Source organism: Pipistrellus kuhlii, unplaced genomic scaffold (assembly GCF_014108245.1).
Source record: "Pipistrellus kuhlii isolate mPipKuh1 unplaced genomic scaffold, mPipKuh1.p scaffold_m20_p_4, whole genome shotgun sequence".
Taxonomy (NCBI): domain Eukaryota; kingdom Metazoa; phylum Chordata; class Mammalia; order Chiroptera; family Vespertilionidae; genus Pipistrellus; species Pipistrellus kuhlii.
The window spans coordinates 90199287-90223842 of record NW_023425540.1 but is presented as its reverse complement, the minus strand read 5'-3'; the positions used below and the strand labels follow the sequence as shown (position 1 = coordinate 90223842).

Below are 24556 nucleotides of genomic sequence, written 5' to 3'. Positions count from 1 at the left end.
TCCCCAGGACTCGGGGCCTTCCCGGGAGCCGGAGTCCAGCCAGGCAAGGTCCTGGGGCTCAGGACCAGGGGTGTTGCGGGGGGTGGGGGGTGTCTGGTGTGGGTGCCTGAGCCCAGTGCTGAGGGAAGAGGAGGGGCGGGTGGACCCGCAGACTCAGGGACAGCGCCTTCTCTCCCTCAGGTCCCGGAGGACTGAAACCTCAGAAGCCAGGTGAGCCCCGCTCCGCCTCTCCCACGCGGTTTCCCACAGAAACACTCTTTGAACAAACATCCAGGGGCCAGCCAGCTGCTGGAGACAGGCCCTCCCAGAGCCTGGGGCATGTGGGCAGGCGGAGGCAGACAGGAAAGGAGTGTGCATGCAACGCAGGGGCCAGGATGCCCACTAGAGGGCGCGGCGCGCTGAGAAGTGCGGACCAGGGAGGGTGCAGGAGCTGGAAAAGGCTGGGAGGCCTTGGGGCAGGGGCACTGCTGAGAGCAGGAGAGGAGGAGGAGGCCTCACGTCCACCCTGCTGGCCGGCTGGCATGGGTGCTGGCAGTACCTACCCGCACGGCCCTGGCAGCTAGCTCTGACATTCAGGCTCTGGAGGAGGCGGGGCTCCGGGGGGAACCGAGGACCAGGTCTGGCTGAGCACCTAAGGGCCAGGCTCAGGGCAGAGCCTCAGAAACAGGCTAGTAGCCACAGCCCCCTCTCTCCTTCCACCAGGCCCTGCAGCTGAAAACAGTTATGGACCAGATAGGGACACCCAGGGGTTCTGGGGAGGCACAGACATGGGGCTCCAATCCCTCACTGCTCCCTGACTCTCCACAGGCTTTGGAGCTGGCATGCAACACCCAAAGCCAGGTGAGCCTCACCCCAGTCTTTTCTCTCCACCCCCAAAGCCTGAGCCCCCTCCCCTCATTCACACCCACACCTGGATCTGGATCCCCAGGATTTGGGAAAGGGAATGACGTTCTCTGAGCCCAGCCAGGTGATACAGGGGGTGGAAGGCAGTCTATGTCTGGGTGTCTCTTGCCTCCCTCCCTCCCGGGCCTCAGAGGGGCAGGACTGGTGAATAATTGGGGGCACTAGTTGGAAGCCTCTAGGACCCCAGCTTTCTGACTTGGCCTAAGAGGGGGCACCTTTCCCTCCACCTCAGCCAGACCCCCAGACCCTCAACTCACTCTCCCTTCCACCCAGGCCCAGCCCCCCAGAACGGCTTTGGAGCAGGTAGGAGGGAGCGGGTGGGCACCCGGGGAGGCCCTGAGAGGGGCTCTGAGTCCCTCACCTGCTGAGTCCCAATCCTTTCCAGGCTTTGGGGGAGGGATGAAGCCCCAGAAGCCAGGTGAGGCCTCAGTGATCCTGTCCCTGTTCCTGTGCCCTCTGAAGCCAGAGCCCCGCTCACACTGCTGTCCCTCCAGGCTGTGCAGCCAGCGGGGCCTTCTCTGGGGCAGAAGCCCAGGCTCCTTAGAGGGAGAGGGGTTTAGGGACTGGGGTGGGGAAGGCATGAACTAGGTGCCCTGTAGTGGGGAGATGGGGTGTTGGCCTGTGGCCTGCAGAAACCAAGTAAGGATAAGACCCCCCAAACTCTTGGCTCTTCTCTGAGGCTGCCTGACTCTATCCTGAATCTACCGCCATCCTGTCCTCATTTCTGTCAGCCTCGTTCTCACCATCCTCCTCAGCACTAATGCATGGAGTGTGTCTCACACTTCCAAGGGGGACCCTCCCTGCTTCAGGGGTGAAGGGTGTCAGGGGACCAAGGACCCAGGGAGAGAAGTGGGAGGCAAGACCAGGGGACCCCAGGGCTGGCCTCAGCCCCTCAGCCCCTCAGCCCCTCAGCCCACAGCCAGCTTGATCACCCCCACCTTCTCCCCACAGGCCCTGCAGCTCAGAATGGCCATGCACCAGGTAGGGGTGGGCCGGGGCTCTGGGAGGCACAGGAATGGGTCTGGGGTCCCTCACTGCTGCCTGTCTCTCCACAGGCTTTGGAGCAGGTGTGAAACCCCAGAAGCCAGGTGAGCCTCACCCCAGTCTTTCTCCACCCCCCCAAACCCTGAGCTCCCTCCCCTCATTCACACCCACACCTGGATCTGGATCCCCAGGATTCAGAAAAGAGAATTGGCACAGTCTCCCAGCCCAGCTAGGTGATATTAGGGGGCAAGGGACGAGGGTTAGGGTCTATGTCTGGGTACCTCCTCCCTCCCTCCCTCCCTCCCAGGCTTTGGAGGGGCAGGACTGATGAACAATTGAGGGGAATTAGTTGGAAGCCTCTAGGACCCCAGCTTTCTGACTTGGCCTAAGAGGGGGCACCTTTCCCTCCACCTCAGCCAGACCCCCAGGCCCTCAGCTCACCCTCCCTTCCCCCCAGGCCCAGCCCCGCAGAACGGCTTTGGAGCAGGTAGGAGGGAGCGGGTGGGCACCCGGGGAGGCCCTGAGAGGGGCTCTGAGTCCCTCAGCTGCTCCCACATCCTTTCCAGGCTTTGGGGGAGGCATGAAGCCCCAGAAGCCAGGTGAGGACCCCCCACACCCCGGCCTCCTCTCTGAGGCTGCCTGACTCTGTCCTGCTTCTCTGACCCTCCACACAGCGCCCCTCACGCCCCCCTGTGTTTCCTCCCCAGGATATGGTCCTGGAAATGGACTGGGAGCCCCAGCAGGTGAGGGCAGTGGGCTTGATCCTGAGGGGTTGGGGGAGGGGGGACAGGAGCAAGGACTGGCAGCCTGGCAGGGGCTGTCACTTCTCTGCCTCCCAGGCCTGGAGAGGGGTGTGCCAGTCCTGGGCCAGGGGAGGGACAGCCATCCTGTCCTCCTCATTTTTTATTGTAAATTAATCTTTATTGTTCAGATTATTACAAATGTTCCTCTTTCCCTCCACCCACCCCTAATTGCTCCCCTCCACCAGGTTCCGATTTCACCCTCTGCCCTTTTCCCACCCCACATTGTCCTCATCCATAGGTGCACAGTTTTTGTTCAGTCTCTGCCTCCCCCCGCCCCGTTTTTCCCCAGAGAATTGTCAGTCCACTCCCCTCCCATACCTCTGATTCTATTATATTCAATAGTTAATATTGTTCATCAGGTTTTTTAATTCCCTTGGCTTTTGGTTTCACTTGTTGATAGTTACGTATTTGTTGTTCATAATTTTTATCTTTATCTTCTTCCTCTTTCTAAAGAACCCCCTTCAGCAATTCATATAATTTTGGTTTGGCAGTAATGACCTCCTTTAGTTTTTTTTTTTTTTAATTTGTGAAGCTTTTTATCTGGCCTTCAATTCTGAGTGATAGCTTTGCTATGTAGAGTATTTTTGGCTGTAGGTTCTTGCCATTCATCACTTTGAATATTTCTTGCCATTCTCATCTGGCCTGCATGGTTTCTGTTGAAAAGTCAGCTGACAATTGTATAGGTGCTCCTTTATAGGTAACTACCTGCTTTTCTCTTGCTGTTTTTAATATTATCTCTTTGTCTTTTGCTCTTGGAATTTTAATTATGATGTGTCTTGATGTGGTCCTCTTTGGATTCCTTTTGTTTGGGGTTCTGTGTGCTTTCCTGTACTTGTAAGTCTATTTCTTTCACCAGGTGGGGGAAGTTTTCTGTCACTATTTCTTCCATATAGGCTTTCGGTATCTTTCTCTGTCTTTTCTTCTGGGATTCCCCATAAATTCTGATGTTGGTTTGCTTGAAGTTGTCCCAGAGGTTTCTTACACTATCTTCAACTTTCTGGATTCTCTTGTCTTCTTGCTTCTGCAGAGGAGTGTCCTCTGGCTCTTTGTGTTCCAAATCTTTGACTTGATTCTTGCGATCTTCCATTCTGTGTTTAGGACTCTGTATGATATTTTTTATTTCAGACAATGTATTCTTTATTTCTAGTTGATCCCTTTTCATATCCTCAAAGATCTTGTTTATTTTATCGACCTTTTCTAGGAAATTTTTGAAAAACCTTATAACCGTGGTTTTGGATTCTATATCCAGTCTTTTGTTCTCCATCTCTTTCTTTTGAGATCTATTTCCTTGTCTCAGCATTTTCGCTGCTTCTCTGAGTTGGTAGGGTGGCTTTGTGTGTTTGGTATCCTATATGGCCCCTCCCCAGTCACCTTTGTGTACTGCATGTACAGCCTTGTTGTAGTTAAGTCTTGATTGTTGTTGGTATCCCTGGGAGGAATTGACCTTCAGGCAATTGGATGTGGGTATCAGCTGTGTCTACTCTGGGATACCTTCTGTTTTGGAGACAGTCTTATAGGATCAGATTTGCAAAATTGCAAAAGCCTCTGTGCTTACCTTGCTGGGGCAGAGCTGACAGTCTTGGCTTCCCATCGGCCCTGCCCTTGTGCACCCCCCTGACTTTTCACCTGACCATCCTGATTCCCATGCAAGAGCGTGGGTGTCCCAGGGGCTCTCCCGGAATTGGGTTGGGTCTCTGTAGTCTGGAACTTCTGACTCCTTCCGCTATGAAGAGGCAGCGGCAACCTCCGAGGTCGGACCTCTCTGTGTGCACTCACTCACACACAACTGTAGACCCTGCCCACTGCAGCTCCCGGCTCCCCAGTCTCCCAGTCTCTGAGTCTCCAGGTGCCCTTCTCTACAGTCCAGACTGCACCTGTATGAGCCTGGGTCCATGGGGTTTCGGCCAGGGATGGGGTTCAGTGCAGTCGGAAAGGGTTCAGTGCAATCGGGGACTTCTTTTCCCCTCCCGCCAGCCATGCATTCGGCCCCACTTCCTCTCTGCACATGAGCGGCTCCCTGCCTTAGCGCTCTGTGGCTCCCAATCCCATCTGTGAACCTCTATCTTTTCTAGTTGTAGATTTCCCACTCCGCTAGCTTTTCTGTGTTTTTGGATGATGTCCGTTCTGATTTTAGTTGTTCTTCTGAAATTGTTGTGTGAGGTGGCAGCTTAGGTACTTACCTAGGGCGCCATCTTGGTTCTCTATCCTGTCCTCCTCAATTCTGTCAGCCTCGCTCTCTCACCACCTCCCTCAGCACTAAGGCATGGAGTGGGGTCTCACACCTCGAAGAAGAGGGACCCTCCCAGCTTCGGGAGTGAAGGATGTCAGGGTGTCAATGACCATGGGGAGAGAAGTGGGAGGCAAGACCAGGGGACTCCCAGAACTGGCCTCAGCCCCTCAGCCCACAGCCAGCTTGATCACCCCCACCTTCTCCCCACAGGCCCTGCAGCTCAGAATGGCCATGCACCAGGTAGGGGTGGGCCGGGGCTCTGGGAGGCACAGGGATGGGTCTGGGATCCCTCACTGCTGCCTGTCTCTCCACAGGCTTTGGAGCAGGTGTGAAACCCCAGAAGCCAGGTGAGCCTCACCCCAGTCTTTCCTCTCCACCACCCCCAAACTCTGAGCGCCCTCCCCTCATTCACACCCACACCTGGATCTGGATCCCCAGGTTACAGGAAAGGGAATAGCACAGTCTCTGAGCTCAGCCAGGTGATACTGGGGTTGGGGGAGCATCTATGTCTGGATGTCTCCTGCCTCCCTCCTGAGCCTCAGAGGGGCAGGACTGGTGAATAATTGGGGGCACTAGTTGGAAGCCTCTAGGACCCCAGCTTTCTGACTTGGCCTAAGAGGAGGCACCTTTCCCTCCACCTCAGCCAGACCCCCGGGCCCTCAACTCACCCTCCCTTCTCCTCAGGCCCAGCCCCCCAGAACGGCTTTGGAGCAGGTAGGAGGGAGCGGGTGGGCACCCGGGGAGGCCCTGAGAGGGGCTCTGAGTCCCTCAGCTGCTCCCACATCCTTTCCAGGCTTTGGGGGAGGCATGAAGCCCCAGAAGCCAGGTGAGGCCTCAGTGTTCCTGTCCCTGTTCCTGTGCCCTCTGAAGCCAGAGCCCCGCTCACACTGCTGTCCCTCCAGGCTGTGCAGCCAGTGGGGCCTTCTCTGGGGCAGGAGCCCAGGCTCCTTAGAGGGAGAGGGGCTTAGGGACTGGGGTGGGGAAGGCAGTGAACTAGGTGCCCTGAGATGGGGTGTTGGCCTGTGGCCTGCAGAAACCAAGTAAAGATAAGACCCCACACACCCTTGGCTCTTCTCTGAGGCTGCCTGAATCTCTCCTGAATCTACTGCCATCCTGTCCTCCTCATTTCTGCCAGCCTCGCTCTCACCACCCTTGTCAGCACTAATGCATGGAGCAGGGTCTCACACCTCCAGGAAGAGGGTCCCTCCCTGCTTCAAGAGTGAAGTATTTCAGGGGGCCAAGGACCATGGGGAGAGAAGTGGGAGCAAGACCAGGGGACCCCAGGGCTGGCCTCAGCCCCTCAGCCCCTCAGTCCCTCAGCCCCTCAGCCAGCTTCATCACCCCCACCTTTTCCCCACAGGCCCTGCAGCTCAGAATGGCCATGCACCAGGTAGGGGTGGGCCAGGGCTCTGGGGGGACAGGGATGGGGTCTGGGGTCTCTCACTGCTGCCTGTCTCTCCACAGGCTTTGGAGCGGGTGTGAAACCCCAGAAGCCAGGTGAGCCTCATCCCAGTCTTTCTCCACCCCCCCAAAGCCTGAGCCCCCTCTCCTCATTCACACCCACACCTGGATCTGGATCCCCAGGATTCAGGAACGGGAATGGGCACAGGATTTGAGCCCAGTAGGTTGTTACTGGGTTACAAGGTGGGTGGGTTGGGGGTTCGTTTGAGTGTCTCCTGCCTCCCTCCCGGGCCTCGGATGGGCAGGACTGGTGAATAATTGAGGGGCACTAGTTGGAAGCCTCTAGGACCTCAGCTTTCTGACTTGGCCTAAGAGGGGGCACCTTTCCCTCCACCTCAGCCAGATCCCCAGGCCCTCAGCTCACCCTTCCTTCTCCGCCAGGCCCAGCCCCGCAGAACGGCTTTGGAGCAGGTAGGAGGGGAGCGGGTGGGCATGCGGGGAGGCCCGAGAGGGGCCCTGAGTCCCTCACCTGCACCCCATCCTTTCCAGGCTTTGGGGGAGGCATGAAGCCCCAGAAGCCAGGTGAGGCCTCAGTGGTCCTTTCCCCGTTCCTGTGCCCTCTGAAGCCAGAGCCCCGCTCACACTGCTGTCCCTCCAGGCTGTGCAGCCAGCGGGGCCTTCTCTGGGGCGGGAGCCCAGGCTCCTTAGAGGGAGAGGGGGTGAGGGACTGGGGCAGGGGCTTGTTGGGGGGGAGGTAGAGAACTAGGTGCCCTGTAGTGCGGAGATGGAGGGTTGGGAGGGGCAGTGAACCCTAGAATCCAGGTGAGGGAAAGACCCCCTACACCTCTGCCTCTTCTCTGAGGCTGCCTGACTCTGTCCTGCTTCTCTGACCCCTCCACACAGCGCCCCTCACGCCCCCTTTGTTTCCTCCCCAGGATATGGTCCTGGAAACGGACTGGGGGCCCCAGCAGGTAAGCAGGTGATGGGCTTGGTCCTGAGGGGTGGGGGGAGGATAGGAGCAAGGGCTGGAGGCCTGGCAGAGGCTGTCACCTCTCTGCCTCTCAGGCCAGGAAAGGGGCGTGTCAGCCCTGTGCCAGGTGAGGAATAGCCTTCTTGTCCTCCTCATTTTTTATTTTAAATAAATCTTTATTGTTCAGATTATTATAAATGTTCCTCTTCCCTCCCCCTCCATTGCACCCCTCCACCCTCTGCCCTTTCCCCATCCCATATTGTCCTCATCCATAGGTGCACAGTTTTTGTTCAGTCTCTTTCCGCACCCCTCACTCCCCTTTTCCCCAAGAATCATCAGTCCACTCCCCTTCCATACCTCTGATTCTATTATATTCACCAGTTAATATTGTTCATCAGATTTCTTAATTCCCTTGGCTTTAGTTTCACTTGTTAATAGTTACATATTTGTTGTTCATAATTTTTATCTTTATCTTCTTCCTCTTTCTATAGAACCCCCTTCAGCAATTCATATAATTTTGGTTTGGCAGTGATGACCTCCTTTAGCTATTTATTTATTTATTTATTTATTTATTTATTAGTGAAGCTCTTTATCTGGCCTTTGATTCTGAGTGATAGCTTTGCTATGTAGAGTATTTTTGGCTGTAGGTTCTTGCCATTCATCACCTTGACTATTTCTTGCCATTCCCGTCTGGCCTGCATGATTTCTGTTGAGAAATCGGCTGACAATCGTATGGGTGCTCCTTTATAGGTAACTACCGGTTTCTCTCTTGCTGCTTTTAATATTGTCTCTTTGTCTTTTGCTCTTGGAATTTTAATTATGATGTGTCTTGATGTGGTCCTCTTTGGATTCCTTTTGTTTAGGGTTCTGTGTGCTTTCCTGTACTTGTAAGTCTATTTCTTTCACCAGGTGGGGGAAGTTTTCTGTCACTATTTCTTCCATATAGGCTTTCGGTATCTTGCTCTTTCTCTTCTTCTGGGACCCCCATAATTATAATGTTGGTTCGCTTGAAGTTGTCCCAGAGGTTTCTTACACTATCTTCAACTTTCTGGATTCTCTTCTCTTCTTGCTTCTGTGGAGGAGTTTCCTCTGGCTCTTTGTGTTTCAACATCTTTGACTTGATTCTTTGATCTTCCATTCTGTGTTTAGGACTCTGTCTAATATTTTTTATTTCAGACAATGTATTCTTTATTTCTATTTGATCTCTTTTCATATCCTCAAAGGTCTCCTTTACTTTATTGGCCTTTTCTAGGAAATTCTTGAAAAACCTTATAACTGTGGTTTTGAACTCTATATCCAGTCTTTTGTTCTCCATCTCTTTTGTTTGATATCTATTTCCTTGTCTAGGCATTTTTGCTGCTTCCCAGAGTTGGTAGGATGGGCTTTGTGTGTTTGGTGTCCTATATAGCTTGGTGGGTCCGCCTCTCCAGTTACCTGAGGTAGACACCCTTGGTGCTCCCCTTTGTGGACTCCGTGTACAGCCTTGTTGTTGTTAAGTCTTGATTGTTGTTGGTATCCCTGGGAGGAATTGACCTTCAGGCCAATTGGATGTGGATATCAGCTTGTCTGCTCTGGGATACCTTCTGTATTGGAGACAGTCTTATAGGATCAGACTTGCAAAATTGCAGAAGCCTCTGTGCTCAGCTTGGATGGGGCGAGTCTCAGGGCTGAGCTGACAGTCTTGGCTTCCCGTCAGCCCTGCCCTTGTGCGCTCACCTGAGTTTCCGCCTGACCTCTGCCTTCAGTGCCTCCCCTGACTTTCTGTCTGAACATCCTGATTCCCGTGCCAGAGTGTGGGTGCCCCAGGTGTTTGCCCGGAATTGGGTTGGTGTCTGTAGTCTGGAGCTTCTGACTCCTTCTACTACGAAGAGGCTGCAGCAACCTTCGAGGTCACAGCTCTCTGTGCACACTCAATGGCTCACGACTGTAGACCCTGCCCACTGCGGCTTCCAGCTCCCCCAGTCTCCCAGTCTCTGAGTTTCCAGGTGCCTTTATCTACAGTCCGGACTCCACCCGAATGAGTCTAGGTCCACAGGGTTTCGGCCGGGGTTGGAGTTCACTGCAGTCGGAAAGTGTTCAGTACAATTGGGGACTTCCTTTCCCCTCCTGCCAGCCAGGTATTCTGATGCCTTTCCTCTCTGTGCATGCAACACTTTACCTCAGCGCTTTTCGGCTCCCAATCCAATCTGTGAGCCTCTCTCCTTTCTAGTTGTAGATTTCCCACTACTCCAGCTTTCCTGTGTTTTTGGATGATGTACGTTCTGATTTAAGTTGTTCTTTTAAAATTGTTGCTGGGACCGGTTTGGCTCAATGGATAGAGCGTCGGCTTGGGTTCCGGGTTCGATTCCGGTCAAGGGCATGTACCTTGGTTGCGGGCATATCCCCAGTAGGGGGTGTGCAAGAAGCAGCTGATTGATGACTCTCTCTCATCGATGTTTCTAACTCTCTATCTCTCTCCCTTCCTCTCTGTATAAAATCAATAAAATGTATTTTAATAAATAAATAAATAAATAAATAAAATTGTTGTGTGAGGCAGCAGCTTAGGTGCTTACCTAGGCCATCTTGGTTCTCTCTCCTGTCCTCCTCATTTCTGTCAGCCTCGCTCTCTCACCACCTCCCTCAGCACTAATGCATGGAGCGGTTCTCACACCTCGAAGAAGAGGGACCCTCCCAGCTTCGGGAGTGAAGGATGTCAGGGTGTCAAGGACCATGGGGAGAGAAGTGGGAGGCAAGACCAGGGGACCCCAGGGCTGGCCTCAGCCCCACAGCCCACAGCCCACAGCCAGCTTCTCCCCACAGGCCCTGCAGCTCAGAATGGCCATGCACCAGGTAGGGGTGGGCCGGGGCTCTGGGGGGACAGGGATGGGTCTGGGGTCCCTCACTGCTGCCTGTCTCTCCAGCAGGCTTTGGAGCGGGTGTGAAACCCCAGAAGCCAGGTGAGCCTCACCCCAGTCTTTTCTCTCCACCCCCAAACCCTGAGGCCCCTCCCTCATTCACACCTACACCTGGATCTGGATCCCCAGGATTCGGAAAAGGGAATGGGCATAGTCTCTGAGCTCAGACAGGTGATTGGGGGATGGTAGGGAGATCTCTTGTCTTCTTCCCTCCCTTCCCAGGCCTCAGAGGGGCAGGACTGGTGAATAATTGGGAGGGCGGGGGGCACTAGTTGGAAGCCTCTAGGAACCCAGCTTTCTGACTTGGCCTAAGAGGGGACACCTTTGCCTCCACCTCAGCCAGACCCCCAGGCCCTCAGCTCACCCTCCCTTCCTCCCAGGCCCAGCCCCGCAGAACGGCTTTGGAGCAGGTAGGAGGGGAGTGGGCTTGGCCCTGAGGAGTTGGGGGAGTGGGGACAGGAGCAAGGGCTGGGGGCCTGGCAGAGGCTGTCACCACTCTGCCTCCCAGGCCTGGAAAGGGTTGTGCCAGTCCTAGGCCACGTGAGGGACAGCCATCCTGTTCTCCTCATTTCTGTCAGCCTCGCTCTCATGACCCTCCTCAGCACTAATGCATGGAGCGGTCTCACACCTCCAAGAAGAGGGACCCTCCCTTCTCCAGTGAAGGGTGTCAGGGGGCCAAAGACCATGGGGAGGCAAGTGGGAGGCAAGACCAGGGGACCCCAGGGCTGGCCTCAGCCCCTCAGCCCCTCAGCCCACAGCCAGCTTGATCTCCCCCACCTTCTCCCCACAGGCCCTGCAGCTCAGAATGGCCATGCACCAGGTAGGGGTGGGCCGGGGCTCTGGGGAGGCTCAGTGATGGGGTCTGGGGTCCCTCACTGCTGCCTGTCTCTCCCTAGGCTTTGGAGCGGGTGTGAAACCCCAGAAGCCAGGTAAGCCTCACCCCACTCTTTTCTCTCCTCCACCCCCAAACCCTAAGCCCCCTCCCCTCATTCACACCCACACCTGGATCTGGATCCCCAAGATTCAGGAAGGGGAATGGGCACAGTCTCTGAGCCCAGCCAGGTGATACTGGGGGTGGGAGGGCAGTCTATGTCTGGGTTTCTCCTGCCTCCCCCCTCCCACCTGGGCCTCGGATGGGCAGGGCTGGTGAATAATTGAGGGGGCACTAGGTTAAGGTACCAGATGTCCCGCCTTTAGCGAGACAGTCCTGATTTTGAACAATTTGTCCCGGGTTCCACGGCATTTTTAAAAAGTCCCAATTTTTGGAAAGAATACATGACAAGCTGGGGAATGACAGGAGAATGGAAAGGGAATATATGGTTTTTGGTGGCCATGTGGCTATTTAGCCAGGATACGAGTTTTATATTATTTTTGTTAATTTTATAATGTTAAACTTTAATAATAACAAATAATTGTTGAGAACTGATTATGGAGAACTGCTTATCAAAGTTCGCATTGTTGATCAGTTGTTAGAATTTGACCACCATTGTTTGGACTTAATGAACAAGGGCATTTTTTTGTTTTGGCAATGACAAAAACATTTTGTATCTGTCTCTCAGACAATACACATCGTACTGCATGCTAGTAAGCTAGTTAAACAAGTGATGTTATTACAAATCAGCTATTCAGATAATTTAGGTTATTTATTTATTTATTTCACAAATACATAAATTATCTTGAATTTAGCAGACAGTACTCGTATTATTTATATTTTATAGTGGCGGCAAAAAGTCTAGTGCCGGCCCCGACTATACATAATTTTTATTTATTTATTATATTTGTAAATTGAACTTATGTTGAAATTTTAAAAATATATTACAGTACTCTTTTTGCGTTCTATGAAAATTGTTGTTGCTCCATATGGACCAAATTTTTAATCAAGAACCCCTCCTACCCCCAGGTAATGGAGTCCCGCTTCACCAATGTTAAAATCTGGTCACCTTACACTAGTTGGAAGCCTCTAGGATCCCAGCCTCTTAGAGGGAGGGGGGTTAGGGACTGGGGCAGGGGCCTGGGGTGGGGGAGTGAAGGCCCAGAATCCAGGTGAGAGAAAGACCCCCCACACCCCGGCCTCCTCTCTGAGGCTGCCTGACTCTGTCCTGCTTCTCTGACCCTCCACACAGCGCCCCTCACGCCCCCCTGTGTTTCCTCCCCAGGATATGGTCCTGGAAATGGACTGGGAGCCCCAGCAGGTGAGGGCAGTGGGCTTTGTCCTGAGGGGTTGGGGGAGGGGGGACAGGAGCAAGGACTGGGAGCCTGGCAGGGGCTGTCACCTCTCTGCCTCCAGGCCTGGAGAGGGGTGTGCCAGTCCTGGGCCCGGGGAGGGACAGCCATCCTGTCCTCCTCATTTCTGCCAGCCTCGCTCTCACCACCCTCCTCAGCAATAATGCATGGAGCGGGTCTCACACTTTCAAGAAGGGGGACCCTCCCTGCTTTGGGAGTGAAGGGTGTCAGGGCGCCAAGTACCATGGGGAGAGAATTGGGAGGCAAGATCAGGGGACCCCAGGTCTGGCCTCAGCCCCTCAGCCCCTCAGCCCACAGCCAGCTTGATCTCCCTCACCTTCTCCCCACAGGCCCTGCAGCTCAGAATGGCCATGCACCAGGTAGGGGTGGGCCGGGGCTCTGGGGGGACAGGGATGGGGTCTGGGATCCCTCACCTGCTGCCTGTCTCTCCACAGGCTTTGGAGCGGGTGTGAAACCCCAGAAGCCAGGTGAGCCTCACCCCAGTCTTTTCTCTCCACCCCCAAACCCTGAGCTCCCTCCCCTCATTCACACCCATACCTGATCAGGATCCCCAGGTTGCAGAAAAGGGAATGGGCACAGTCTTCCAGTCCAGCCACGTGATATTAGGGGATGGGGTGAAGGTGTATGTTTTTTATTCATTCATTCATTCATTCATTCATTCAATTATTTATTGAGCAGCTAGGGAGATACAAAGGTGTTTAAAACATGGTCTAAGAGGCGAGATATATGAACAAGTCTAGAAAAGTTCACTGCATCACAGGAAAAGAAAGCTGCATTAGGAGACTAAGTGAGATTGCTTCCAGCCTGGAAGTGGGCAGGGTCTACATCTTCGTGTCTCCTGCCTCCCTCCCTCCCGGGCCTCGGAGGGGCAGGACTGGTGAATAATTGAGGGGCACTAGTTGGAAGCCTCTAGGACCCCAGCTTTCTGACTTGGCCTAAGAGGGGGCACCTTTCCCTCCACCTCAGCCAGGCCCCCGGGCCCTCAGCTCACCCTCCCTTCCCCCCAGGCCCAGCCCCGCAGAACGGCTTTGGAGCAGGTAGGAGGGAGCGGGTGGGCACCAGGGGAGGCCCTGAGAGGGGCTCCGAGTCCCTCAGCTGCTCCCACATCCTTTCCAGGCTTTGGGGGAGGCATGAAGCCCCAGAAGCCAGGTGAGGACCCCCCACACCCCGGCCTCCTCTCTGAGGCTGCCTGACTCTGTCCTGCTTCTCTGACCCCTCCACACAGCGCCCCTCACGCCCCTCTGTGCTTCCTCCCCAGGATATGGTCCTGGAAACGGACTGGGAGCCCCAGCAGGTGAGGGCAGTGGCCTTGATCCTGAGGGGCTGGGGGAGGGGGGACAGGAGCAAGGACTGGGAGCCTGGCAGGGGCTGTCACCTCTCTGCCTCCCAGGGCTGGAGAGGGGTGTGCCAGTCCTGGGCCAGGGGAGGGACAGCCATCCTGTCCTCCTCATTTCTTTCTTTCTTTTTTTTTTCTAAAGATATTACCCATCCCCCCCCGCCCCCCCCCCCCCCCGGCACTCCCATACATGCCCTCCCTCCCCAGCGTTTTTTGTCCATTGGTTATGCTTATATGCCTGCATAAAAGTCCTTAGGTTGATCTCTTCTCTCCCCCATATCTCCCTACCCTCCCTGCTGTAATTTGACAGTCTGTTTGTTTCTTTACTGTCTCTGTATCCATCTTTTTGTTCATCAGTTTATAATGTTCCTTATTATTCATTAATGAGTGAGGTCATGTGATATTTTTCTTTCATTGACTGGCTTATTTCACTCAGCATAATGTTCTCTGATTCCAACCAGGTTGCTGCAAATGATGAGAATTCCTTCTTTTTTATGGCAGCATAGTATTCCATTGTGTAGATGTACCATAGTTTTTGGATCCAATCATCTGCTGATGGGCACCTAGGCTGTTTCCAAGTCCTAGCTATTGTAGATTGTGCTGCTATGAACATAGGGCTGCATATATCCTTTCTGATTGGTGTTTCTAGTTTCCTAGGATATATTCCTAGGAGTGGGATTACTGGGTCAAATGGGAGTTCCAATTTCAATTTTTTGAGGAAACTCCATACTGTTCTCCACAGTGTGTCCTCCCCATTTCTGTCAGCCTCACTCTCTCACACCTTCCTCAGCCCTAATGTATGGAGCGGGGCCTCACAACTCGGAGAAGGGGGACCCTCCCTGCTTCTGGAGTGAAGGGTGTCAGGGTGCCAAGGACCACGGAGAGAAGTGGGAGGCAAGACCAGGGGACCCCAGGGCTGGCCTCAACCCCTCAGCCCCTCAGCCCACAGCCAGCTTGATCACCCCCACCTTCTCCCCACAGGCCCTGCAGCTCAGAATGGCCATGGACCAGGTAGGGGTGAGCTGGGGCTCTGGGAGGCACAGGGATGGGTCTGGGGTCCCTCACTGCTGCCTGTCTCTCCACAGGCTTTGGAGCGGGTATGAAACCCCAGAAGCCAGGTGAGCCTCATCCCAGTCTTTCTCCACCCCCCCAAACCCTGAGGCCCCTCCCTCATTCACACCCACACCTGGATCTGGATCCCCAGGATTCAGAAAGGGGAATTGGCACAGTCTCCCAGCCCAGCCAGGTGATATTAGGGGGCAAGGGACGAGGGTTAGGGTCTATATCTGGGTGTCTCCTGCCTCCCTCTTTCCCGGGCCTCGGAGGGGCAGGACTGGTGAATAATTGGGGGCACTAGTTGGAAGCCTCTAGGACCCCAGCTTTCTGACTTGGCCTAAGAGGGGGCACCTTTCCCTCCACCTCAGCCAGACCCCCAGGCCCTCAGCTCACCCTCCCTTCCCCCCAGGCCCAGCCCCACAGAACGGCTTTGGAGCAGGTAGGAGGGAGCGGGTGGGCACCCGGGGAGGCCCTGAGAGGGGCCTTGAGTCCCTCACCTGCACCCCATCCTTTCCAGGCTTTGGGGGAGGCATGAAGCCCCAGAAGCCAGGTGAGGACCCCCCACACCCCGGCCTCCTCTCTGAGGCTGCCTGACTCTGTCCTGCTTCTCTGACCCCTCCACACAGCGCCCCTCACACCCCCCTGTGCTTCCTCCCCAGGATATGGTCCTGGAAACGGACTGGGAGCCCCAGCAGGTGAGGGCAGTGGCCTTGATCCTGAGGGGCTGAGGTGACAGGAGCAAGGACTGGGAGCCTGGCAGAGGCTGTCACCTCTCTGCCTCCCAGGCCTGGAGAGGGGTGTGCCAGTCCTGGGCCCGGGGAGGGACAGCCATCCTGTCCTCCTCATTTCTGTCAGCCTCGCTCTCACCACCCTTCTCAGCACTAATGCATGGAGCGGGTCTCACCCCTCCAAGAAGAGGGACCCTCCCTGCTTTGGGAGTGAAGGGTGTGAGGGCACCAAGGACCATGGGGAGAGAAGTGGGAGCAAGACCAGGGGACCCCAGGGCTGGCCTCAGCCCCACTGATCACCCCCACTTTCTCCCCACAGGCCCTGCAGCTCAGAATGGCCATGCACCAGGTAGGGGTGGTCCAGGGCTCTGGGGAGGCACAGAGATGAGGTCTAGGGCCCCTCATCTGCTGCCTGTCTCCCCCAGGCTTTGGAGTGGGTATGAAGCCTCAGAAGCCAGGTGAGCCTCTCCCCTGCCTGTCTTTCATCTTTCTCTACCTCTTCAAAACTCAGAGCTCCTGGCACCTACTCACACCCCAGTTAGATATTGCTAGCTCCCCTCTCCTCCTATTCCTCCCACCCCCCTTGGCCTGGATTCCAGAATGGGCTGGGAGCCTAGTTGGGTACGACTGGTGGGGTCTAAGGTGGCCTCCGCATCTGGGTGTCCTCTCCCTCCTCCCTCCAGGCCTTTGGTGAATGATTAAAAGGTCAGGAACAACCTCCATGTTCCCTGGTTTCGGCTTGGCTCCCTGCCAGCCTTCACCCCTCCTCAGCCAGTGCCCCAAGCCTCCTGTCCATCCTTCCTGCTCCTCTGGCCCCTGCTCAGGATGGTGCGAACAGCTGGGTCCTGAGGGGCTGGGAGAGGCTGGAAAGGAGGAGAGGAGGGGCCTGTGGAGAGAGAAGGTGTCCTCACCCCGATCCAGTTCTCAGGGCCTCTCATGGGCCCCACCGGACCCGGAGCACTCAGGGTCGGCCATTGAAAGGAGGTGGCAGGAGGCAGGAGAGACCCCAGGGCTCCTGGTGCCTGAACTGGGAGGAAAGGCAGCCCAGCGGCCAGCCTCCTCCCTCTGTCCCTCTCCTGTCCCCGCAGGCCCTGCAGCTCCCATCAGCCCCGGACCAGGTAGTGGAGAGGGCCCTGGGGAGCCGCATGCTGAGTCCTAGAGGAGACGCCGTGGGTGGGCGGGGGACCTCACCTGCTCCCATCTCTTCTCTAGGCGGCGGTGAGGGCATGCAGCCTCAGAAGCCAGGTAAACCCTTTCTTTTTATCCACACTGTGATGCTGCGATTTATGGTAAGAAATATGCATTTGGCCAAAACCATTTTGGCTCAGTGGATAGAGCGTCGGCTTTCAGACTGAAAATCCCAGGTTCAATTCTGGTCAAGGGCACGTACCTTGGTTGGGGGCACATCCCCAGTAGGAGGTGTGCGGGAGGCAGCTGATCGATGTTTCTGTCTCATCAATGTTTCTAACTCTCTATCCCTCTCCCTTCCTCTCTGTAAAAGATCAATAAAATATAGAAAGAAAGAAAGAAAGAGAAAGAAAGAAAGAAAGGGAAGAAAGAAAGAAATATGCATTTGGTCTTCTCCCATTCCTGGCACAGAGTTGGCTCTCAAAAGCCTTGGAATTTGCTAAATTCTTTTGCTGTTAATGAGGCGACTTTTGGAAAGCCCCCAGGTCACCTGAGGGTGGGGACTGGTTGCCGCCTTGTGATTGGAGGGCTGCAACTTTTAATCCCTCCCCTTTACTTCCGGGAGGAGGCGGTGCTGGAGACTGAGTTCAGTCACCATCCGCCAATGACTTAACCCATCGTGCCTGTGTACTGAAGCCTCAGTAAAATCCCCAAGGACGGGGTTGGGAGAGCTTCCCTCCAGTGGGGGAAGCGGGTGGGGTGGAGAGAAGGGTGATGGGCTGGAGCCTGGGCGCTCCGAATGCCTTCTACAGACCTTACCCTGCACATTCTGCTCACCGGGCTGTTTTGGAGCTATATCCCTTCATAATATGTGGTCTGGGACCTGTTTTCCTCAGTTCTGGAAGACACTCTAGATAGAAAGTTAATTGAACCCAAAGAGGGGTCATCGGAACTTCTGACTTATATAGCTGGTGGGTCAGAAGCACAGTTGACAGCCTGGAAGAGCATCTGGCACCGGAAGTGGGAGGAGCAGTATTGTGGGACTGCGCCTGTCTCCAGAGACGGTGTCAGGATTTTAAGACACCCAGCTGGTCCCTGGAAGTCGCGGGGTGATGTTGGAAACACCCCCAGATTTAAAATTAGTGTCCGGATTGGACCCCCCTCCTCTCTACCCCCAGAAACTATCTATTCCCTCACTAACTGGTTTGGCTCAGTGGATAGAGCATCGGCTTACAGACTCGGGACTCAAGGGTCCCAGGTTCGATTCCAGTAAAGGGCATATACTTTGGTTGCAGGCACATATCCAGTAGGGAGTGTTCAGGAGGCAGCTGATTGATGATTCTAACTCTCTATCCCTCTCCCTTTCCCTCTGTAAAAAAAAAAAATCAATAGAGAATATTTTTAAAAATATTTTATTGATTTTTTACAGAGAAGATGGGAGGATAGAGAGTTAGAAACGTCCATGAGAGAAACACCGACCAGCTGCCTCTTGCACACCCCACACTGGAGATGTGCCTGCAACCAATATACATGCCCTTGATGGGAATCGAACCTGGGATCTTTCAGTCCACAGACCGACGCTCTATCCACTGAGCCAAACCGGTTTCGGCAATAAAGAATATTTTTTAAAAATAAAAATAATAAAAAAAGAAATTGTTCCCTTCATCTGTGACCCCTCAAAACTCCTGCCTGTCTCCCCCGTTTACAGAAATGTGCTGGGAGCTGGAAGGAGCCTTCCCGAGGGAAGGGGCCCAGCCGGATGAGGGAGGCAGGGCAGGCACGGAGTTCTGGGAGGCGGAGGGAAGAGGTGTCACAGGGTCCCATGGGGCAAAGAGAAGGGGCAGAATGGCGTCCACCTGTCACTCAGCCTTCATCTGTCTCTCCCCAGGCCTCGCAGGGGGCATGAGCCCTCCAAAGCCAGGTGAGCCCACCCTGCCCCCCGCCACTTCCACCTGAAGCCTCCCCCCTCCCCAGCCCAGCCCTCATGCCTGCTCTCCCTCCAGGGTACACACCGGGAAATGGGCCCCCACCTGGTGAGTACAGCGAGGGTCTCGGATCAGGTAGAGAGGGTCACCCTGGGGAGGCGCTGTCCCCTCTGAAGCTGCCTTTCTGCTTCTCCTGCAGGCCAGGAAGCGGGTGTGAAACCTCAGAAGCCAGGCAAGTGCGAAAGCCCCTGTCTCTGTCCTGTGCCTTCTCCTCTCTCTCCTTCCGGACCCCCGGGCCCTAAACACCCCTCACTCCCCTGCTTTTCCTCTCCCCAGGATATGGCAGCAGAAACGGGCTGGGCGCCCAGGCAGGTGAGGCCCCAGGGGCTGGGGGGTGGGCTGAAAGGCCTTGGGGCGAGGTGGGCAAATAGCAGAAACCGTGCCAGAGGGCTGGGTCACCTGATCCCCGGAGCAGGTTGTGAGCCACAGGAACCGGCCTTTTTCTGGCCTGGCCAACGGTCCCCCCAGAAGCTACTGTGGACTGGCCAGACCCAGGCCAGGCTGGGCCCACTGCCTCTCCCTCCTCCCTTCTAGGTCCCTGCCATGGGAAGGCTCCTCCATTGCTTCACCCCAGGCTTCCCACTCCAGGAGGCCCTGCTGATGGAGCAGGTGGCTGGGGCTCCAAGCCCCAGCCTGCTGCCCCGGGGCAGAATGGCAGGTTCCCAGGTCAGTGTGGTGTGGGTGGCAATGGGGGTATCTGGTCCCAGGAGGGGCTGGGCTGGCTGGGCTGCTCAGAAGCCCCCACGCCCGTTCTTCAGCTGAGACTGAGGCTTGTGGGCCGACTGAGGAAAAGCCTGAACTCGGGCTCTGAGACCCCTGCGACCCCCACTATGGCAGCTCCCCCGCGCCTGTCCCCCGTGGCGGGCTGGGGCGCTCCCGACCTGCCGGGCCCTGGGCTCACTCGGTCCCCTGGCTCTCCTCCCAGCACCGACGCCAGCCTTCCCGTGGGGACTGAAGCCTCAGAAAGCAGGTGTGCGTCCGCTTGCCTCTGTCCCCGTCCAGGTCAGGCTCACTCCCCATGACCCTGTTCCCAGGCCGCTCAGCTGTTCCGGCCAGGAAGGTCCCTTCCCAGTCTGCCCTCCTCCTCTCGTGCTGCTTTCTAGACGCAGTTATCCCGATTCCTCTCCCTGTGGGTAGAAGGAGTCCCTTCTTCCTCCTCAGAGTCCCTAAGATCCATCCTTGGGGAAGCGTGGGTCCTCCCCTTGACCTCGGTTCTCTCCCCAGCGTTCCGCCCCTCAAATGGCTACGGACCCGGAGCAGGACTGGGTGAGGAGGCCCTCGTCGGCATTCTTTTATTTCTATTTTTATTTCTTTATTGATTAAGGTATTATATGTGTCCTATTCTCCCATTACTCCCCCTATCCCCCCCACTCATGCCCTCACTCCCCTGTTGTCTGTGTCCATTGGTTACCCATGGTGGGCAAACTCATGCGTCCACAGAGCCACATGTCAACGGCACAACGATTGAAATTCCTTTTGAGAGCCAAATTTTTTAAACGTAAACTTCTTCTAACACCACTTCTTCCAAATAGACTCGCCCAGGCCGTGGTAGATATTTTGTGGAAGAGGCACACTCAAGGGGCCAAAGAGCTGCATGTGACTTGCGAGCCGCAGTTTGCCGACCTCGGGGCTGGGCTTATATGCATGCATGCACGTCTGAATTCTTCTTCCTCCCACCTCACACCCACCCTTGTGGCCATTTCTGACCCCATCTCTGACCCCTGTTTCCTCTCCTCTAGGCTTTGGTGGTGGCCTCAAACCTCAGACAGTTGGTGAGTTTCTCCCCCCCGCCCCCACGCCCATCCCGGGCCCTCATCTTGGGCACAACCTGGCACCTCCTTCATGATGAGCCCTCCTGGTTGCTATCTCTGTCATGTCTGTCTCTTCCCTTACTCACCCAGCTCACGTTTACTATGCTTTGGGCTGTGATGGTGGCCAGAAGCAGGCGCGATCTTATTTCAGGCGAGGGTGGGGTGACAGACGGAGGCCCGGAGGGAAGGGAGGCCGCCAGGAGGGGAGTCAGGGAAGGCTCCCGGGAGGCGAAGCAGGTTAGCTGCTGAGGGTGGGGGGATGTCACCCCTCTAGGTGACCTCCCTGTGAATCAGTCTCTCCAGAAGCTGGTCACCATAGCTTGCCCACTGCCGTCCACCCACCCCCACCCAGCCCCTCTCCATCTGTCTCCTGCAGGTCTCACTTACAGGAACCGCGGCCTGGGCGCCGGGGTCTTCACCGGGGCCCTCCTGCAGCCAGGTGCCTGGGGGGGGGGGGGGCGGGCGGCGCGGCTCCGGGAGGTTGGAGGGGCTCCTGGCTCAGGGGCTGCTCATGCCTCTGGCCTCTTCCCTCCTCAGGGTTCCCCGGGGCCGATGGCTTCAGAGACCGTGAGTTGGATGGGGGTGGGGGGGCAGAGTGCAGGCAGGGGGTGAGGGGAAGGGACCCCAAGGTCTGGTCAGGAATGAACCACATGGGCCTCGCAGGGTACGGCGAAGAAGCACTGGTGTACCCCGAAGCTGCAGCTCCAGCCTCTGAAGGAAACGGTGAGAAATGAGAGTTCAGGGAGCAGAGTGAACCCTGGCAAGGGCTGTCTGGGGGTGGGGGGCTCTGAGGCCCCGGGAGGACTGGGGCATTCTGGGTGTTCAGGACCAGTGGCCAGTGGTTCCCACAGAAGCGCTCCTCCTGCAGGTCAGACTGAGGCTTTGTGGGGCTCTCCTTGGCCCTCCCTCCAGCCTTGGGGGGCTGCCTGGAACCCCGGATATGAGGCCGGAGGTGCATATCCAGGGCTCGAAAGCCAGCCAGGTAATGGGGTGTGTGGAAGAACATTGAGGGGGTTGGAGGTGGCTGTAGGGAGCTGGTCCTGAGCCCAGGCCCACCCCATAGCCCTACGGAGATGGGGGGACATTCATGGTGGAGGAAGAATGAGGTGACGGGGATGAATGGGACTGGAGGAGGAGAGGCAGAGCAGGGGCCCTGAGCCTGGAACCTGGACTAAGAAGAGGAGGTGACAGACCAGACCAAGCAGTGCTCCTCCTTTCCGTCCCTGTCTCCAGGGCCCTATGAGCAGCTGAGGCCAGAGCCGGGCCCCGGACCCTTTGGTGAGTGGGGTTCTCCCCAGGCCTGGGATGAAGCTGGGGGGAGCTCTGGAAAGTTCTGTGACCGGGTCCCGGGCTTGATTGTACCTTAGGAGGCGCTGAGGTGCGGCGAGGCAGCAGTGGCCCGCTGGACAACGGCTATGGAGGTGAGGGGGCACATGGCCCTGTCCCCGCTCCCCATGCCACCACTGCCACCCTTTCAAAGCCCCCAGCTCCTGGGAGGGATGCCAGCTCTCAGACCCCCTAGAGTCCTCTGAGTGACCGGCCTCAGAGACCAGAGGAGGGAGGGGCTCGTTGCCCCCAGGCGGCCAGGAGGGGGCACCTCACCACAGCTCTGCCCCGCCTCTTCCCAGGCCACTGCCCTTTTGGGAAGTGCTGAGCCCCTGAGCTGATCCACGGTCATCCTGAGAGCCTCCGGACCAGAGCCCGGTCTGCTTGGCAAGGACGGCCAGGCCTTGGGCCTGGTCCCTGGCTGGGGGTCTGCTGCGGGCTGGAAGGATTAATAAAGGCGATGTGCTTCTCTGTTTGCCTGTGTGTGCCATGGCAGGGGTGAGGAGGTGGGATTGGCTGCCTGGGGTTAGAGCCCCCTGGGCCTATAGTCTCCACTTTGCACCTCATTCATTCACTCACTCACTCATTCATTCATTCATTTATTCGGCAAGCTGTGTGGCTGTGGGCTTTGCTCTGATGGGAGAGACGGAGAGAACAGAACAGACAGGCCTGCCTTTGGGGAGGGGCCATCCCTTGACAACAGTCTATTGGGGGAGCCACAGCCCTGTCAGGGAGCTTGTGTATTATTTGTGTCTTACTTTATAACAATTTATTAAACTAAAACCTCATTTTCCTTAAGGCTTGACACTGGCTTCTGAACATCATTTTACTGATTGATCGTATAATTTGGATATAAAATTCACTTTCACATTCTTTGATTGATGTTCCATTATATTATAAATCTGACAGGTTGGTGCTCTCCTAAAATATTTTACTTGCCGTACAACTCTGATTAATTCAATTCCCTTAGGTATTTCATACTATTATTTACAGATAATCTACTTGATGGAGGGTGGGGCGAATCTAATCGTAACATCTTCCTAAGCACTCCTGCAAGTTATCTCAGATTACTGAATGTTTTCAAACCTCTTACAAAGCCAGTTACTAGTCCACTATCCATGTCAGGACTACAGGATCACTTTAGTTTCTCATCTCGTGATTACACATTGACTCACCCAGGAAGGCAGCGCCAAGTTGTTCTCTGAGGCTGGGTCTGGAGTGGAGGTGGGAATCGACCCTCTATTCTGAACTTTGACCCAGTTACAGGATCAGTCTCTATGAGCCTCTGTGTTCTGAGTCTTTCCAAACCCACACCTCTTCTTGCAACCTGGTGAAGTTTTAACTGAAGAATTCAAGTTGGGCCCTGACTGGTTTGGCTCAATGGATAGAGCGTCGGCCTGTGGATTGAAAGGACCCAGGTTCGATTCCAGTCAAGGGCATGTACCTTGGTTGTGGGCACATCCCCAGTGGGGGGGTGTGCAGTAGGCAGCTGATCGATATTTTTCTCTCATCGATGTTTCTAACTCTCTATCCCTTTCCCTTCCTCTCTATAAAAATCAATAAAATATATTAATAAAAAAAATAAAAAAGAATTCAAATTGGCCCAACCAGCATGGTTCAGTGGTTGAGCATTGACTTAAGAACCAGGAGGTCACAGGTCATGACTAGATTGAGGGCTCAGTCCCCAGCGGCACCCGATCCACATCTCGCTCTCATATTGATGTTTCTGTCTCTCCTTGTCCCTTCCTCTCCCTCTAGAAATCAATAATATTTTTTAAAAGAGAAAAAAATGAATTCAAGTTGAATAGAGTTGATGGGACGTGGCACTCTAGGAGGAACTTAGTTCATCTTTACGGCCTGGTTTACGATAATTTAGGGGAGATCAAATGTTACCGCAGTATGCACAACATTTTGGGGATCAACCTTTGGGAGATTCTGTAAACATTGTTGGAATCCCAGCCTAATTTCCCTCATTTGATTTTGCTGTATTTGAGAATCATTATAGACTTTTGCTTTTTCACAGAACTACTGATTCTTTAAAATACCCAAAATGTCTCCTCATATATCTCTCTTCCCTGAGGTATGGAATAAACCACATCATCTCTTTCCTGGAGAAGAGGATTAGGAGCACCTGGGCACAGGGCCACTGAGCAGGCTGTCTCGGAGGGCAGTACCCACCTAGAAATGTCCTAATATTATAAAGGTTTCTATATAAGTAAATTGACCATTCTTTTCTTTAAATGATTTTCACCCATGTCATCTACTATTCTTAGCAATATTAACAAATGCTAAATGTCAATCAAGCTTTGCTACTGTATTAATATAGTTTTAATTTTAAAAAAATCCTCACCAGAGGATATGTTTTTCATTGATTCCAGAAAGAGAGGAAAGGAGGAAAGAGAGAGATTTGACTGCCTCCTATATGCATCCGACTAGGGATCAAACCCACAACCTGGGTGTATGCCCTGATCAGGAATTGGACCCTATGTGGTGGATGCTCTAACGGAAATCTAATCAGTAACATCTTCCTAAGCCATACCGGCCGGGACAGAATTAATATGCCTTTATCTTTCCTATAAAATAACTTAATGGAAATCTCCGAAGATCTTGACCCGCATGCTGGCAATCAGTCCGGCATTACTCAGAACGTAACCAAAAAGAGGAGAGCCACCCACTCTCCGCATGGGCAGCTGCAGGTGGGTGGACGGTGCGGGGCAAGGGGCTCGCAGCGGCTCAGTGGTCCCTCGGGCCAGGCGG

General features: G+C 54.9%; 1 protein-coding gene across 1 annotated transcript; it reads left to right on the top strand.

The window, feature by feature from the left end:
• The first annotated feature begins 1178 nt into the window (after window positions 1-1178).
• GREP1 (glycine rich extracellular protein 1) lies at window positions 1179-22270 on the top strand. Its single transcript, XM_045571388.1, has 41 exons — window positions 1179-1206; window positions 2454-2486; window positions 2595-2630; window positions 5131-5160; window positions 5235-5267; window positions 5605-5634; window positions 5714-5746; window positions 6281-6310; window positions 6385-6417; window positions 6763-6792; window positions 6871-6903; window positions 12342-12377; window positions 12759-12788; window positions 12864-12896; window positions 13437-13466; window positions 13546-13578; window positions 13688-13723; window positions 14747-14776; window positions 14851-14883; window positions 15231-15260; window positions 15339-15371; window positions 15481-15516; window positions 15869-15898; window positions 15975-16007; window positions 16638-16667; window positions 16762-16794; window positions 18566-18598; window positions 18681-18710; window positions 18802-18834; window positions 18939-18974; window positions 19197-19328; window positions 19588-19632; window positions 19887-19928; window positions 20402-20434; window positions 20850-20912; window positions 21011-21040; window positions 21137-21196; window positions 21342-21455; window positions 21707-21751; window positions 21841-21894; window positions 22102-22270. Exons 2-41 carry the CDS (start codon window positions 2468-2470, stop codon window positions 22125-22127), a joined length of 1569 nt encoding a protein of 522 aa, XP_045427344.1. The 5' UTR covers window positions 1179-1206; window positions 2454-2467; the 3' UTR covers window positions 22128-22270.
• The last annotated feature ends 2286 nt before the right edge of the window (window positions 22271-24556 follow it).